The sequence below is a fragment of the Molossus molossus genome, unplaced genomic scaffold (genome assembly GCF_014108415.1).
Source record: "Molossus molossus isolate mMolMol1 unplaced genomic scaffold, mMolMol1.p scaffold_m16_p_10, whole genome shotgun sequence".
In the NCBI taxonomy this organism is placed as follows: Eukaryota; Metazoa; Chordata; class Mammalia; order Chiroptera; family Molossidae; genus Molossus; species Molossus molossus.
In genome coordinates, this window is record NW_023425345.1 from 50860507 (window position 1) to 50874519 (window position 14013).

A 14013-nucleotide genomic window follows, 5' to 3' on the forward strand; every position below is an offset into this window, starting at 1 on the left:
ACTCGAGTCTGTATTAGATGCCACCCAGTGCTCACGATATCAACACTGCTTTCAGGGACATTCCAACCTGGAGAAACCAGCTGAGGCCAGGATAAGGGAAGGATTCAAGCACAAATCAAAGTTACCAAAACTCAGAGATCTGGCCTCACCTATCCCACCCCTGCCTCCAGGTAGAATAGTACAGACCTGACTGAGGTGATGAAGTGGGGGGCAGGGGACAGGTGGTGGGGTGTGGGGAGGGGGGGTACCACTAGGCCAATAGGACATTTCCACTAAGCCCCCTCCTCTAGCCCTTATCAAAGGCTTAGCTGAGAAGGCTCAGGGGTCCCCAGGAAGGGCCTCTTCTGGTATCCAGGGAGGCTAAATTTGGGGGTGAGAATATACTTACCTTTTGGTTCAGCAGTGCCTGTACCACATGGTTGGCAACCTGGGGACAGAAAGCCCCAAGGCAGAGCTGTTAGCTGACCCAGACTTTGTCTGGAGGAGACAAGCTATGCTCTCCCAACCCTCTCCCCAGCATCAGTCACACTGCAGACCCCACAGACCTCGTCCAGACAGCGCTCATAGGTCTCCCGCTGGTTTTCGTTGGCCTGGGCAAGTGCTGAGTTCTCTGCCTGCAGGAGGAAGAGGGCAAAAAGGAGGCTATGGGATCATTCTTCCCTCAGAGAAAATTCCTTTTGGGAAGGGGAGGTAAGGAGTCTACTAACTACAGCCCTGCCCATGGGGATGTTCTGGCTGGACACTGCCATGGGGAGGCCTAAAGAGATGGGCCAAGGGCGTTAAGAAGGCAAAACTCAGCCCTGGCTGGTTTGGCTCAGCAGAAACTCAGATGTCCGGTTTTCTGTAAACCTCAACCTCAGTCAGTGAGGCTGGAGGGGCTGGGGAAAGTGGCCCAGGTGGACTTCATGTGGGAGGTGCCAAGAGTAACTCTTATTTCCCTGGGGAGAGGGCAGAGAAGGCTGGAAGGAGGAGGGCAGGGTCCTGAGAATGTGATGAAGGGCCTTAGTTTAAGGATCCATGTCCTTGCCCCTCAACCCGAGTGCCAGGTCATCTACCCTGTTCCCTAGGCCTCTGTGACCACCCCTTTCCTAGCGCCAGTAAGGGCATGAACGTAGGAGAGAAGTAGTGTAAAGAGGGGAGCCCTTTTGGGGTTAGGACAGCCTTGCCCTGTGCATGCCTCTTGTCCCTGAGCTGGCACCTAGCCCAGATAGCTAAGAGCAGGGAGAGGGCTTCTCACAGGAGCTCTGCTCCAGCCTGGCAAAGGGGGTTGAGAGGAAGGGCTTCCATACCCAAAAACACCCATACCAAGCTCAGTGGAAACAGCTCTGATGCCCCCACCCTGCCCCATACCCCACCTCCAGCTCCCGCAATCTGTGCAGGAGCTCCTGGCAGGCACCCGGCTCCATGCTGCCATCACCACTGTCTTCTGGCCTCGGGTTTTCAGGACTCCCAGCCAGCTGGTCCATGACCTCTGACATCAGGTCCTGGGAACAAGTGTGAGAAGGCCAGGCAGGCTACTCCAGGGCCCAAGGAGGAGGCGAGTGGGGGAGGACAAAGACAAAACTTGTCAGTATTCTCAGAGTTTGGCTCAGTGTGACCGATGTGCCATGGACAATGTAACAACTCAGAGTCAGACTAAGTCTCTCCTGATTATGGCACAAAGACTCTTCCCATCTTAAGAACAAAAACCATTGCTTTATAAACCCCTATAACTGTACTCACCCTATCACAGGTCACGCAGACTCTGGCCAGGAGCTGAGAAACCTGAATTCTCTGCTGAGACTGGCCTCCAACTGCACCCTCCAGGGGACACTGGAAGGTGGCCTGCATGTCTCCAAGGATCCCTGCTCCCAAGAGGCCCAGCAGACCAGACTCTTGGTGCACACGGGTCCTCTGCAGCTCAACCCTTTCCCCACCTTTCCATTTGGCCAGCTCCTTCCTGTTCATTGTTCAGGGCTCCCAATCCAAGTGCAGTCAGGATCTGTAACTGTCCCCCACAGACTGTCAATTCCATGAGGGCAGGGACAGTGTTCACTTCACTGCCCAGGCGTACACTTCCTGGTGGGACACCTGGTGTGTTAAGAGATGGACTGCTCACTAGGCAGGCTAGTCTGTCACTGCCTGAACACAACCCAGCCAGGCTTCTGACCTGAACTGTGTGTGATCTCCTACCCCGGCACACTGTTGCCATGGTTACTGGCTGTACTGACTAGGCTTCACCTTCCATTTGAGTTTCAATTTCTCTGCCAAAGGAAGCGCTCATTTCCTTCTTCTGCACAAATATTGTGGAAATTTCCAGTAGACATGAAACCCTTCCTAATGTAAAAGGGTGGAGGCTCCGGTCCACAACCGACTACTTGCCTCCCTGCCCCATGGAAGCCCCCACAAAAGGAGCTTAGCACCTTTGGACCAAGGAAGGGAGCACCACAACAACTCGTCAACCAGGTACCTGAATGCTCTCTCCTCCGTCCTCTACGGTGGGGCACCAGGGGTACCTCTCCCACCCCAGCCTTCCCCCTCCAGCCCCCATCACCAGCACTGCAGGCCCCAGAGCCCCTCACCTGTCTCTGCCCCTCAGCCAGGCTGGCACACTCACTCCAATAGCCAGAATGGTCACCTTGCCTGTGGAGAAACAGAGGGAGATGTCAGCCATCCATTTCACAAGCATTTATTGGGCTTTTGCTGTCTGCCAGGTGCTGGGCCACATGGATTAACAAGCCAGCGAAAGCCCTGCCTTTAGGAAGCTTCCATTCTATTGGAGGAGGCAGACACTACACAGATAAACCAAGGAATATATGCTGGGTCCTGGTAAGGCACTGAGAGGCGACAGTTAGGCAGAGACCTGAATGATGTCCAGATGAAATCCTGGGATGGATAAAGCATTCTGGTTAGAGGAAGAGCCAGTGCAAAGGTCCCAGCTCTCAGTCAGAAATTACTCAGATACCAGAAGGAAATGAACAGTATCACAGTGCTTTACGGCCCTTCCACAACCCACGTATGTCTTCTTTAATCCTCCTCACCACAAAAAAAGTTAAGTGCTTTATCAACACCTGTATTTGAGATGAAACCAAGGAACAGGAAGTTATACTTGCATACACTGAAGTATCCTGTGTTGGCACTTTCTCATGCATCATCTCATTTGATTCTCCTATCAACCTTGTAAGGGGAATACACCTGGGTAGGGAGCAGGCTCTGGAGGCAAAAGATATGGCCCAAGTCATATGGCTGGTTCACAAAGCACACTGGACAGGCCTGGACTTCACCCCACATCCACACAGACTCTCTGTACACAAACTGTACTGTAAGCTCCTTACAGTCAGTAAGCTCTATATAGCCCCAGGGCTCCCAACAGATCTGGGTTAAAATCCTGGCTCTACAAGATCTATTCCTTCACTTATAACCGGGATAAGAATACTATGCAGAAAGGGTTGTTGGAGGATGAAGCGAGGTCATGCATGTTAAGTGTGGTGCACGGAAGCTTTTTGTATTATCACATCTGGATGCAGGTACAGTGCAGAGTCCTGCAATGGAGTCTGCTGCTATATCTCCCAACTTCCAGTCTACTCCCAGGTAGGCGGACCCTGAGTCACAGGATCCTCAGCCTGGGGTGGTCACTCTCAGCTGAAGGTCTGAGAGTGTTGCCCAATCTGCCCTGCCCTCAGGGGGCTGCCCCTCTCCAGCCCCAAAGCCAGCCAAGCCTTCACTCTTCTCTGCCTGACACAATAGAAAGAGGGGTAACAGCAAACGGGAGAAAGCTTCTTCCTGAGTGTGTGACAACAGTGGGAAGGGGGTCTCCTAAAAGCTAGAAGAAAAACTGTGTAATATTTACTTTTAACACTCTACCACAATCTAAGTCCTTTGTTAATTTTAACATCATAAAAATGTATATAACTTCATTTGCCTATAAGATTAAGTTTGATATATTTAGAAATAGGTCTGGAAAATAACAAAAAAAAAATTTCAAGAAATATTCTCTTTCCCACATACACAAATAAGTGTTCAAACCAAAAAAGGTCTTGGGTTACCCCCACCATTGGGCCAGTTCACCCCAGCCCACACTCATCTCCGGGCCGACACCCACTGGCTCCCGTCGAAGGCTCTCCTACTCTAGGAGAGGCCTGCCCCCACGGATCACCAGCTTTCCCTCAAGGTCGTCTTCATTTATTTCCCCAGTGGACATTCCCAGGGAACAGAGGGGTTGGAATGGGGGCAGAAGTGCGGGGGAGTGTGAGAAAAAAAGTTGAGAGGGTGAAGGACAGGAGTGGGATTAACAGGGCAGTGTCCAGGGGCCAGGAAGGAATAAAGATAAAACTGTGGAAAGCCCAAGTCTTGTTCTCCACACAGCAAAAACCAAACTAAGAGTAGAGGTGGTTTAGGATTTTTTCCTAAAAAAATAAAAATAAGGTTCAGCCTCAGGCTCAGTGGCCCTGGTAAGTACTAGTGGGAGATACCAGGAGCCCTGGGCGTACCTTCCCCAATCAGAGGAATTAGGCCACACCAGGGCCCTGCAGAAGGCACTGGGGTTGGAGCAGTGAGGAGCCTGAGAAAGAGCAGGAGGAAACTAGTACAGGCCCAGCTGGCTACTCCGACCAGCCCCTGAACCAAGATCCTGAAGCGGAGCTGGCATCAATGGGGGAGGGAGATACAGTTGCAGATCCAGGCCCAGGGGCTTTACTTGCCAAACCTACCATTAGAGAGTGAGGATGATAATGAGGGAGCCACAGCTCTGAGCCACCGCAGCTCATGGACACAGAACAGGTAGAGCTGATGAAAAGGACGATGGCTGGAGTAAGCCTGCCTGCACCGGGTTCCTGCCTGGACTGGGGAGATAGCAGGCGCCCAGGGGAGACATGGTACATGAGGCCCTAAGCCTGGCAGGCACCCCCTGCCTGGAAGTGACTATCTTGAGAGCTGCCTTATCTGTCTGCATTCCAGACTGGAACCAGCAGAGAACTGAACACATCCCTGGTGGTAATGTCCATCTCCACCTCCCCACCCCCTTTCCACATCGAGGCACATCGGACTTCTTCTCAGAGACCCACTGTTTTCAGTCCTGTTCATGTGAGGACATCGGCCCATGCCCCACCCACCACAGCATGTATTACTCTGGAGAGAATAAAGCACCCTATGTACACAGCCAATAAACAAACAAATACATAAAAATAAATAAATAAATACATAAATGCATCCAGGTTAGACTTGAGGCTCCAAAAGTGAGGACTGGCTGTGGGTGAAGTACACATGGTTTTAGGTGTGTCAAGGAGGGTGGGGATCCAACACTCCACAGAACCAACCATGCCACCCTCCAATCGGAGCCCCTGTGGGTCTCAGTGCAGGGAGGCCTGGATCCCACTGTGGCCTGGGGGATACCCTCCAAGTGATAAGCCATCCAAGAACAAAAGCTCTGCCATGTGTGTCTCTGTGTCCTTGGCTGCAACTAGGAGAGGGTCCGGAAATGTCAGCTGCAGGCAGACTGACTCAGCCACACTTTGGGAGAGATGTTTGCTACCAGGCCAAGGTGGTCTGGCCAACTCAGGATAAGGGGACTTCTCTGTGTCTGCAGGGCCACAAGGAGAGGGCAGGAAGCTTTTGGCCAGGGTTGTTAAGAGTCACAGGGAAGAGGCCTGCATTTGAACTTGGTAGTGGGGAGGGGCTCATGCTATGAGTCAGACAGAATTTGAGTTCAAGATTTCAAAACTTCCTGCATCTTTCCACTCCTCTGGGGAATATTAAGATCCAGAGAGATACTACCACCTCTGACTCCTAATTGGGTTTTCGGCCTACATTTCTTGGGAAAAAACAAAACAAAAACCCAACCCAGGTCAATTCCCCAGTGTCTGTACCTGACAGAGTGTCACTGGGCCCCTTACCCCAGGGGCCGAGCACCCTCTTCCTTCCCCCAGGTCCACAACTACTCACAGCTTCTGTGTTCAGCCTGACCAGGGCCTGGGAAAACACCCAGCCTGGGTTTTTCAGGATGGCCCTAGTTTCAGACATTCCTCTGGTGGTCCCGCAACACATCCTGGATGTTAGATGTTGGGTCTGGAACACATGAGGTCTGCCAGGGCTGCGGAGCGATGGAGCTGCAGGGTGTGGAAGCTCTAACTTAGGCTTTTCCCGCCAGAACTGCCAACCAACAGGCAGCCCCGCCTCCCACGAAGGCCTGATTCAGAGGGCTGTGACCTCAGTACTGAGAGGAGGGAGCGGAAGGGAGGAAGAGTAAAGCCTCTCTGGCCAGTCCTTAGGGGGAGGGGGCAGTTTTCAAGCAGCCAGGGACAGAAAAGGGGGAACAGCTGCTTGGGGCGTGGGGGTGGAGGAAGGAGTTGTCCCTGGCCTGGGGACATAGCTGGTTCAGCCCAATCAAAGAGTTAATCTGGGTGACCACAATCTCTTCAGCCTAAGTCAGTCATGGCCCTAGTACCCACTTCCCCTTTAAAGCCAGGAGGGGACAGGAGCTCCAAAGAGAGCTATCCTGGCCTTTCAGGCAGCCAGATCAAAGAAGTCAGGTCTGGCCTGGCCGGTGGGGCTCAGTGGATTGAGCATCATCCCATAGACTGAGAGGTCCTGGTTCAATTCCCGGTTTGTTTCCTGGGTTTCAGGCTCGATCCAAAGTAGGGGGCGTGCAGGAGGCAACCGATTGATGTGTCTCTCACACTGATGTTTCTATCTCTCCCTCCCTCTCTCTCTAATAAAATCAATAAAAAAAATATTAAAAATTAAAAAAAAAGGAGTTGGGCCTGCAGCTCCCATTCTCTCCCTGGTCAGGGCACAGGCTGAACTCAAGTCCAGGCCTGGGAGGAAGGGGCCTGAGAGGTGGCAGCAAGCCTGTCCTCCATGTTCCCTAAACTGGGCCCTTCGCCAAGGCCTTGGGGCCCTAATGAGCCCCTCACTCACCAGCTGTTCCCCCAGAGTCCTCTAGGGAGAGAAGCCAGGGACCAGGAGGTGGGGGAGGGGTAGGCAGCTGCAGGAAGGCAGAGATGGAGAAGCTCACTTTAATAACAGAATCATCCGTAACACCAACGGTTTCCCCCTCTGCTCCCCCCTCCCCCAGCTGCTTTCAGGAATCTCTGTCACACCCAAGAGTCCACTTGTAAACAGCAACTTCTGCACCCAGAGCAAACACTCCTTCTCAGCCCTGGGCTGCCTTGGGGTGTGGGAAAGGATATAAGGACCGAGGCCCCAGGGCACTCCTGGCCTGAAAGTGGCCACCTTAATCCCTGGCCCAAAGCAACTTCTAGCCCTAAGAATTCCAACTGGTCTCCTCCCCTCTCAGGGAAAGAGGGCAGACAAGAATTTCCTTCCCTCCTCCTGACAACTGGCCCTAAGACACAATAGCCCTTCTAAGAGGCATGTGTCCATGGGGAAGAGGCCCCCTGAATCTCCCCTCTAACTTCCTCTTTACAGACACTCCAAGAACCTCCATACTATGATGTGGGTTCTTTGAGCCGACAGTGGGATCAGTCACCTGCCCTTCCAGGCAGAGCAGGGGGAAGGGCAGTCATGTTAGGAGCCCAGGGCCTATCTCTCCTCCTTGGGATCCCTGAGGTTCCCTACCCACATCACAAGCCAACAACAAAAAAGCAGCAGCTGAGGGTGGGGGAAGGAAGGGGGCTCGGACAGACACAATGGGTTTATTTATAGGGCCACATGCCAGGGGCCCTGCAGCCAAGAAGCCCAGGCCCCACCCCCCAAAGCCCAGTGGGGACCATCCTAGCCCAGCCAAGGGTACTGGAAAAAGCCTCAGACCAGAAGGCAGCAGATTTAGAGTCTCGTCCCAAGACAGCAATATACTTGCTGTGTGACTTTAGGCAAATCACAGTCTCTTGGGGACAAGTTCCTTCATGCCAAGTGAAGGTTTTTCTAGAACAGTGGTTCTTAACGTGTGGTCCAGGGACCCTGAAGCCTTTTCAAGGAGTCCACAGGGTCAAAACTATTTTCATAATTCTACAAGACATTGCTTGCCTCTTTTACTCTCTTTCTCTTAAAAGTATATAGTAGCATTTTCCAGAGACTATGTGATGTGGTATCACAAGATTGAATACAGAAGCAGATAATGAGAATCCAGCTGTCTTCTATTAAGTCAGACACGACAGATTTGCATAAATGAAGAACAATGCCACTGTTTTCATGATTTATTTTTGTTTGGAAAAATATATAATTATTGTTATTAAATATGTTAATTTTTAAGAGCATAAAGCAGTGATTTTCAATGGGTGTGCTGCAAGAATTTTTTTTTTTTTTTTTCTTTTTTTTCTTTTTTCCATTTTTTGTTCAGGTAGAGTGGGAGGGAGAGAGAGGAACAGAGAGAGAGAGAGAAACATCGATGCGAAAGGAACACATCGAGTGGCTGCCACCCGCACGACCGTACAGGGCCGGGGACAAACTGCAACCGAGGTACGTGCCCTTAGCGGGAACCGAACCCGGGTCTCTCAGGACCGCAGGCTGACGCTCTAACCGCTGAGCCAAACCGGCCAGGGCTATATTTTATTTTTAAAAACAGACATAGCAGCCCAGCCAGTATAGCTCAGTGGTTGAGCAACAACCCATGCACCAAGAGGTTGCTAGTTTGATTCCTGGTCAGGGCACATGCCCAGGTTGTGGGCCAAATCCCCAGTGTGGGGCATGCAGGAGGCAGCCAATCGATGTTCTTTCTCATCAATGTTTCTCTCTCTCTCTCTACCTCTCCCTTCTTCTCTCTCTAAAAAAGAAAAAAGAAAAAAAAATTTTAAAGAACCTTAAAAAAAAAATAAAAACAGACACAGCAGCATGTTGTCATTGTTTTACATCTTTCTTTAGCAGAACAATGAAAAATAAAGAAAACCACATAATTTATTCAGATCTTACCCATTTTTCCACTAATGCTCTTTCTACTGATGTTCTTTCTATTCCAATATTCAATCCAGGATCCCACATGGTACTTAATCACCATGTCTCCTTAATCTCTGACGATTCATGATAGTTACTAGTCTTTTATGAACATACACTTTGGAAGGGAACTGGTCTGTATTTTGGAGAATGCTCCCTAATATGGGTTTGATGTTTTCTCCAATTAGATTAAGGTTACAGATGTCTGGAACACCAAAGAGGTGATGTGCTCCTTGCAGTGCCTTATGTCAGGGACTATACATGATGTCAAGTTGGCTTATTACTGGTGATGTTAACCTTGATCACTTCATTAGGTGATGTCTACTAGGGAATTCTCCACCATAAAATCACTATTTTTCCTTTTGTAATTAATAAATATTTTGTGACCATGCAAATATCCTATCTCTGCTTAAATTTTCAGTGGGTCTTACTTTACTATGGTATTCTAATGATAATTTTTGATTTCCTTCATTCCATATACATTTATTAACTGGAAGTTTTCTGTAAGGAAGAGCTATCCCTTCACTCTCATTTATTTACTTAATTACATATTTATATTAATATGGGCTCATGGATATTTATTTTACTCTTTGGATTATAATCCAATGTTATCATCACTTATTTCATTGCTTAAATTTCAGCTTTGGCCAGTGATAATTCTTCCAGGTTAGCTCCTGTGTCCTTTCAATGTGGCTCCACTTAAAAATTTAATTTTTTCTGCTCGGATGGTGTGGCTCAGTGGATTGAGCGTCGTCACATGGACTGAGAGATCCCAGTTCAATTCCCAGTCAGGGAACATGCCTGGATTTCGGGCTTGATCCCCAGTGGGGGCCATGCAGGAGGTAGCTGATCGATGTTTCTCTCTCTCCCTAAAAAAATCAATAAAAACATGTCTTAAAAAAATAATTAAAAATTTATTTATTTTTTTATCATTTGCTTACTTTCTGGTACCACAAGGTGTTCCAGGCTTATCTTGTATTTTCCCTGCCACAATAGCTTTTCCGAGGAGCTCGACCAGAGCCATCTTCTTCCTAAATCCGATTGTGTCCCTCCCGCTTCAAATCTTCCCGTGACCTATTGTGTTGGGGACAGACCAAAGTGCTCAATAGGACTCTGGCAGCCCTGCCCTGCCCTGGCCCTGGAGGAATTCTTCTGAAAAGCTGGCCTGCACTGATACAGCCCACATTGATTTTCTTCAAGTGCCTCCTGCAGACCAGTATTTCACACTGCAATGGGTCCTGTTCTCTAGGACTCCCCCGTGAGGAAGAGGGTACTTGCCATGCTGTTGGAAGGAGGGTTCCCTGTGGAGGGGCCCTGACTAATTTTTTTATTCCTTTATTGATTTTAGAGAGAAAAGAAGGAAGAGGGAGAGAGAGATAGAAACACTGATGAGAGAGAACATCAATTGTCCACCTCCTGCATGCCCATTGGGCCCACAACACGGGCATGTGCCCTGACTGGGAATTGAACTGGCAACCTCTTGGTGCATGGGTCAACGCTCAACCACTGAGCCATTCTGGCCAGACCCTGACTAATTTCTGTACTCCCTCCATACTCTCTGCCAGTACACTGCTTCTGTCAATGAGGCCCTAACTCTGATGATCTCTTTCATTCCAGACGAAAAAAGACCAGAAAGAAGGACAAGTGAGAACGTACAATGGGCTCATCAGGTTCTCCAAAAGACCCCAACTGTCTCCTACCAAAATGGCTCTGAGGGTTTATTGACAGACCACACTGAGAAGTGAACAAGGGACATTTTCAGATTTGTCTCTGACACTGGTATGACCTTTTCCAAGTTCTCAAACATTTCCAGGACTCAGTGACTCCCTCTGGCAAATGGGACTGATTTACTCAATGTAGAGATATTTCTGGACAGATGAGGCATATGCTGGGTACTAGGAAGGCAGTTCAGAGATGGGTCAGCTCTTAGACTTCTTGGAGCTTTCAGTCAGTAGGGAACATAAGCCATGCAGGGTAAATAGCTGTACTGTGAAGGAAGTTCCACATGAAAAGTCTGGAGAACTTAAATTCAGGAGAGAAATATTAAGCTGAAGCTGGAAAAGTTTTTCAGAATTTGAGGCATCAAGTAAACTGAGCCTTTATAGAAGTGCATAGGATTTAGGTACAAGGAAAAGGGAAAGGGGTCATTCCAGGCAGAAGGAAGGGCATAAACAAGGAGGCAAAAATCTCTGGGTGTGTAAGGAAGCAGAATGACTCAGTGTAGCTGGATGGAAGGGCATTTGAAGGTGAGTGTTTCCTGGTCCCCTGGACCATTCCAGTTATTAACTCCTCTCCTATCCCCTGACTGAATAGTCGAGTCATCATCTTTCCAACATCCTGGGTGTAATCAGAGACATACACTGGGTCCCATAGGAGGACCCAAGGCAGAGAGGCTCCTAGAGGCAATAGCAGAGCTGACTATGGGAACGTCAGCTGTCTGATCTCAGATCCAAGAGAAAAAGGGCCTGAGAGGCTGTAGAGCCGGTCGGCTCTCAGACTGTACCTACAGGCCCAGGAGAGCTGGGTATATGGTCCCCAAGCCCCCATGCTCAGTCCCCAGTGCTCACTCCCTCAAGTTTCCTAGCTTGGTCTCGTTCTTCAAAGGGAACAGGCTGTGGCTGACCAAGCACCTTCTGTGTCTAGGCAGCTCCAGAGTTGACTCAGGAGGCACTATCTGGCCAGAGCCCAGAGGTGACCACCTAAACTGCCAGCTCTGCTCTGGGAGGAGAAGGTAGTTCTGGTTCACCCAGAGCCTCCACTGGGCTCTGCTCTTGTTTGTGCCCACAAATGGGAACAGGCTTCCTGGATTCCAGTTCTGGCTCAGCCATACTGCATGACCCCAGGTGAAGCCTAGAGACCCTCTACTCAGTTTTCCTATCTGTAACATGGGGTGAGCTCTCTGATTGCTCTTTCCCTGCAGGACATAGAAGAAAAGGATGAGATCATGTTTGGAAAGGACTAGCAGCTGAAAAGACAGGTCCCCTTGCATGGGGTAAGGGGGTGGGAGTGAGGACCTAAGCAGGGCTTTGGGGAGAAGCCACTGGCTTTGATGTTGCCTTCCTCCTACAGGCTTTCAGGCTTCCCAGGAAAGGAGGGGGCGGGGTGGTGGAGAGGAAGGGACAGCAAAGCCAAGAGCTTAGCCTTCTTCTAGCCCCAGGGACAGGAAGTGAGGTGCTGTCTACAGAGGAAGTAAGAGGCAAACACCCCCCAACTTCCCCTCAGCCTACAGTGAAAAGGAAGGCTCCAGCTTCAGGAGGCTGAAGGCCAGGGCTAGGGAAAGAGAAGGCTGGGGCAGGGGTGGGGAGGAGGCATTATCAACACCATCTGGTGGAGAAGGGGGTTTTATATCTTGGACACAATAAAACTCAAGGGGCACAGAGTAGGGGAGGAGGGAGAAGATAAGCCACTGAAGTCAAGTTAAGCAACCCAGCATTCCAGGTCACATGGTATATTTGCAGTCCTGGCCCCAGACTCCTGCCCTGCTTCACAACCCCACCTACAAGGTAGGCCAGGTCTAGTTACTTACTCTTACAGTACATATTCTTTCTTTGCAGCCTTCATCACTATAACTGTTTAATTATTTGATTAATGTAGACTTTTTGATGACCATTTTACCCCCAGAGCCTAGCTAGCACATAAAGTGCTGGCTGAATGAATGTGCTGACCACTGTTTGAGAATTCCTCAGAGGCTGGTTTTGGCCTGACTCTGGCATCTGAATGCAATGCAGTATATGAAGATGAATGAACACTGCTCATGGCCTGGGGTCGACTGGGGGATCCTTGGGTGAGTGGTAAAGGTCAGAAATTGACAGAGGTGCCAGGAGAAATCTATGCACACCCAGATACTCCCAACAGGTAAGGCAACAGAGGAAGACAGTATATGCTATATGCTATCGTTTTGGTAAGGGGGAGAAAAGGATACATATTTGTTTTTGTGTAAAGAAATTATTAAGGGATATGTAATAAACTAATAAGTGATTATTTATGGAGGGACAAGTGAGTGGAGATGGAAGCAAGATTTCTCAATGTATGGCTTTTTATATTTGACTTTTGGACTAGGTAAAAAAAAAAAACTCGAGTGAAAAATAAAATATAAAAGTCCTGGCCGGTATGGCTCAGTTGATTGAGCATTGTCCCATGCACCGAGAGGTTGACAGTTTGATTTCCTGGTCAGGGCACGTGCCCACCCACGTTGTGGGCTCAATCCCCAGTATGGGGCATGCAGGAGGCAGCCGATGGATGGTTCTCTCTCATCAACCATTGATGTTTCTCTCTCTCTCCCTCTTCCTCTAAAATCAACACAAACATATATTTTTAAAAAGTCTTTAAAAACATTAGAATAGCCCTGGCCGGTTTGGCTCAGCAGTTGGAGCGTCGGCCCACAGATCAGAGAGACCTGGGTTCGGTTCCTGCTAAGGGCACATACCTCGGTTGCAGTTTGTCCCTGGCCCCAACTGGGGTCATGTGGGTAGCAACCAGTTGATATGTCTCTCTCACATCGATGTTTTTCTCTCTCTCTTTTCCTCCCTCTCTATCTGAAGATGAATGCAAAAATGTCTTCCGGTGAGGATAAAAATAAAAATTAAAAAAACTCTTTATTTAAAAAAAACAAAAACAAAAAAAACACACGTTAGAATAACCATGTGACCAAGTGATTTCTAAAGCCCCTCCCTACTGGGGCCATCTACTCTTTTCCCGTTAGAAAGTATGAACCAGGGAGGGGCAAGGAGTTCTGGCCAGATGAGTGGAGGACTCTGGCCAAGGGATACCAATGTCTCCACTCCCTTTCTTCCCAGAAATTTCTCCTTGGGCTAGGAGAGAGGCCCTCCCACCCTAGACTGTGATGTGGTGTGGTGCGGTGTGCTGTGGTGTAGTGTGGTGTGGTGTGGTAGCACCAAACTATTCACAAGCTGATCAGGGCCACTTCTGCCTGGATAAGAGTTCATTCTAGATTCTTGGGAATAGGGCTTATAGGTTCTAGCTAAGGGGAGAGGCAGAGACGGGAGGTTGGGCAAGGTGAGAGTTTGGGGCAGGTGGGGATAAAGTGGGGTAACTGCCTCCTGGACAGGCCTGGGCTGTTGTGGGCAGGTTCTGAGGGTGTCTCAACAGATCCTCATACAAAAGGGCCAATTACAACCCCCACACCAA

The 14013-nt window shown here is 49.4% G+C and overlaps 1 protein-coding gene across 2 annotated transcripts in view; it reads right to left on the minus strand.

Annotated features, from left to right (window-relative positions):
- The window catches only part of NCKAP5L (NCK associated protein 5 like), a 30449-nt gene that overhangs the window by 11205 nt on the left and 5231 nt on the right, over window positions 1-14013 (minus strand). The window contains exons 2-5 of one of the 2 annotated variants that reach the window (XM_036253067.1): window positions 2562-2622; window positions 1356-1484; window positions 546-614; window positions 389-427 (exon numbers count right to left, since the gene is read on the minus strand). In XM_036253067.1, the coding sequence (XP_036108960.1) occupies window positions 389-427; window positions 546-614; window positions 1356-1478 (231 nt within the window). In that variant the 5' untranslated portion in view covers window positions 1479-1484; window positions 2562-2622. Of the gene's footprint in view, window positions 1-388; window positions 428-545; window positions 615-1355; window positions 1515-2561; window positions 2623-14013 lie in introns of both variants that reach the window. The other variant, XM_036253066.1, reaches the window with a different exon arrangement.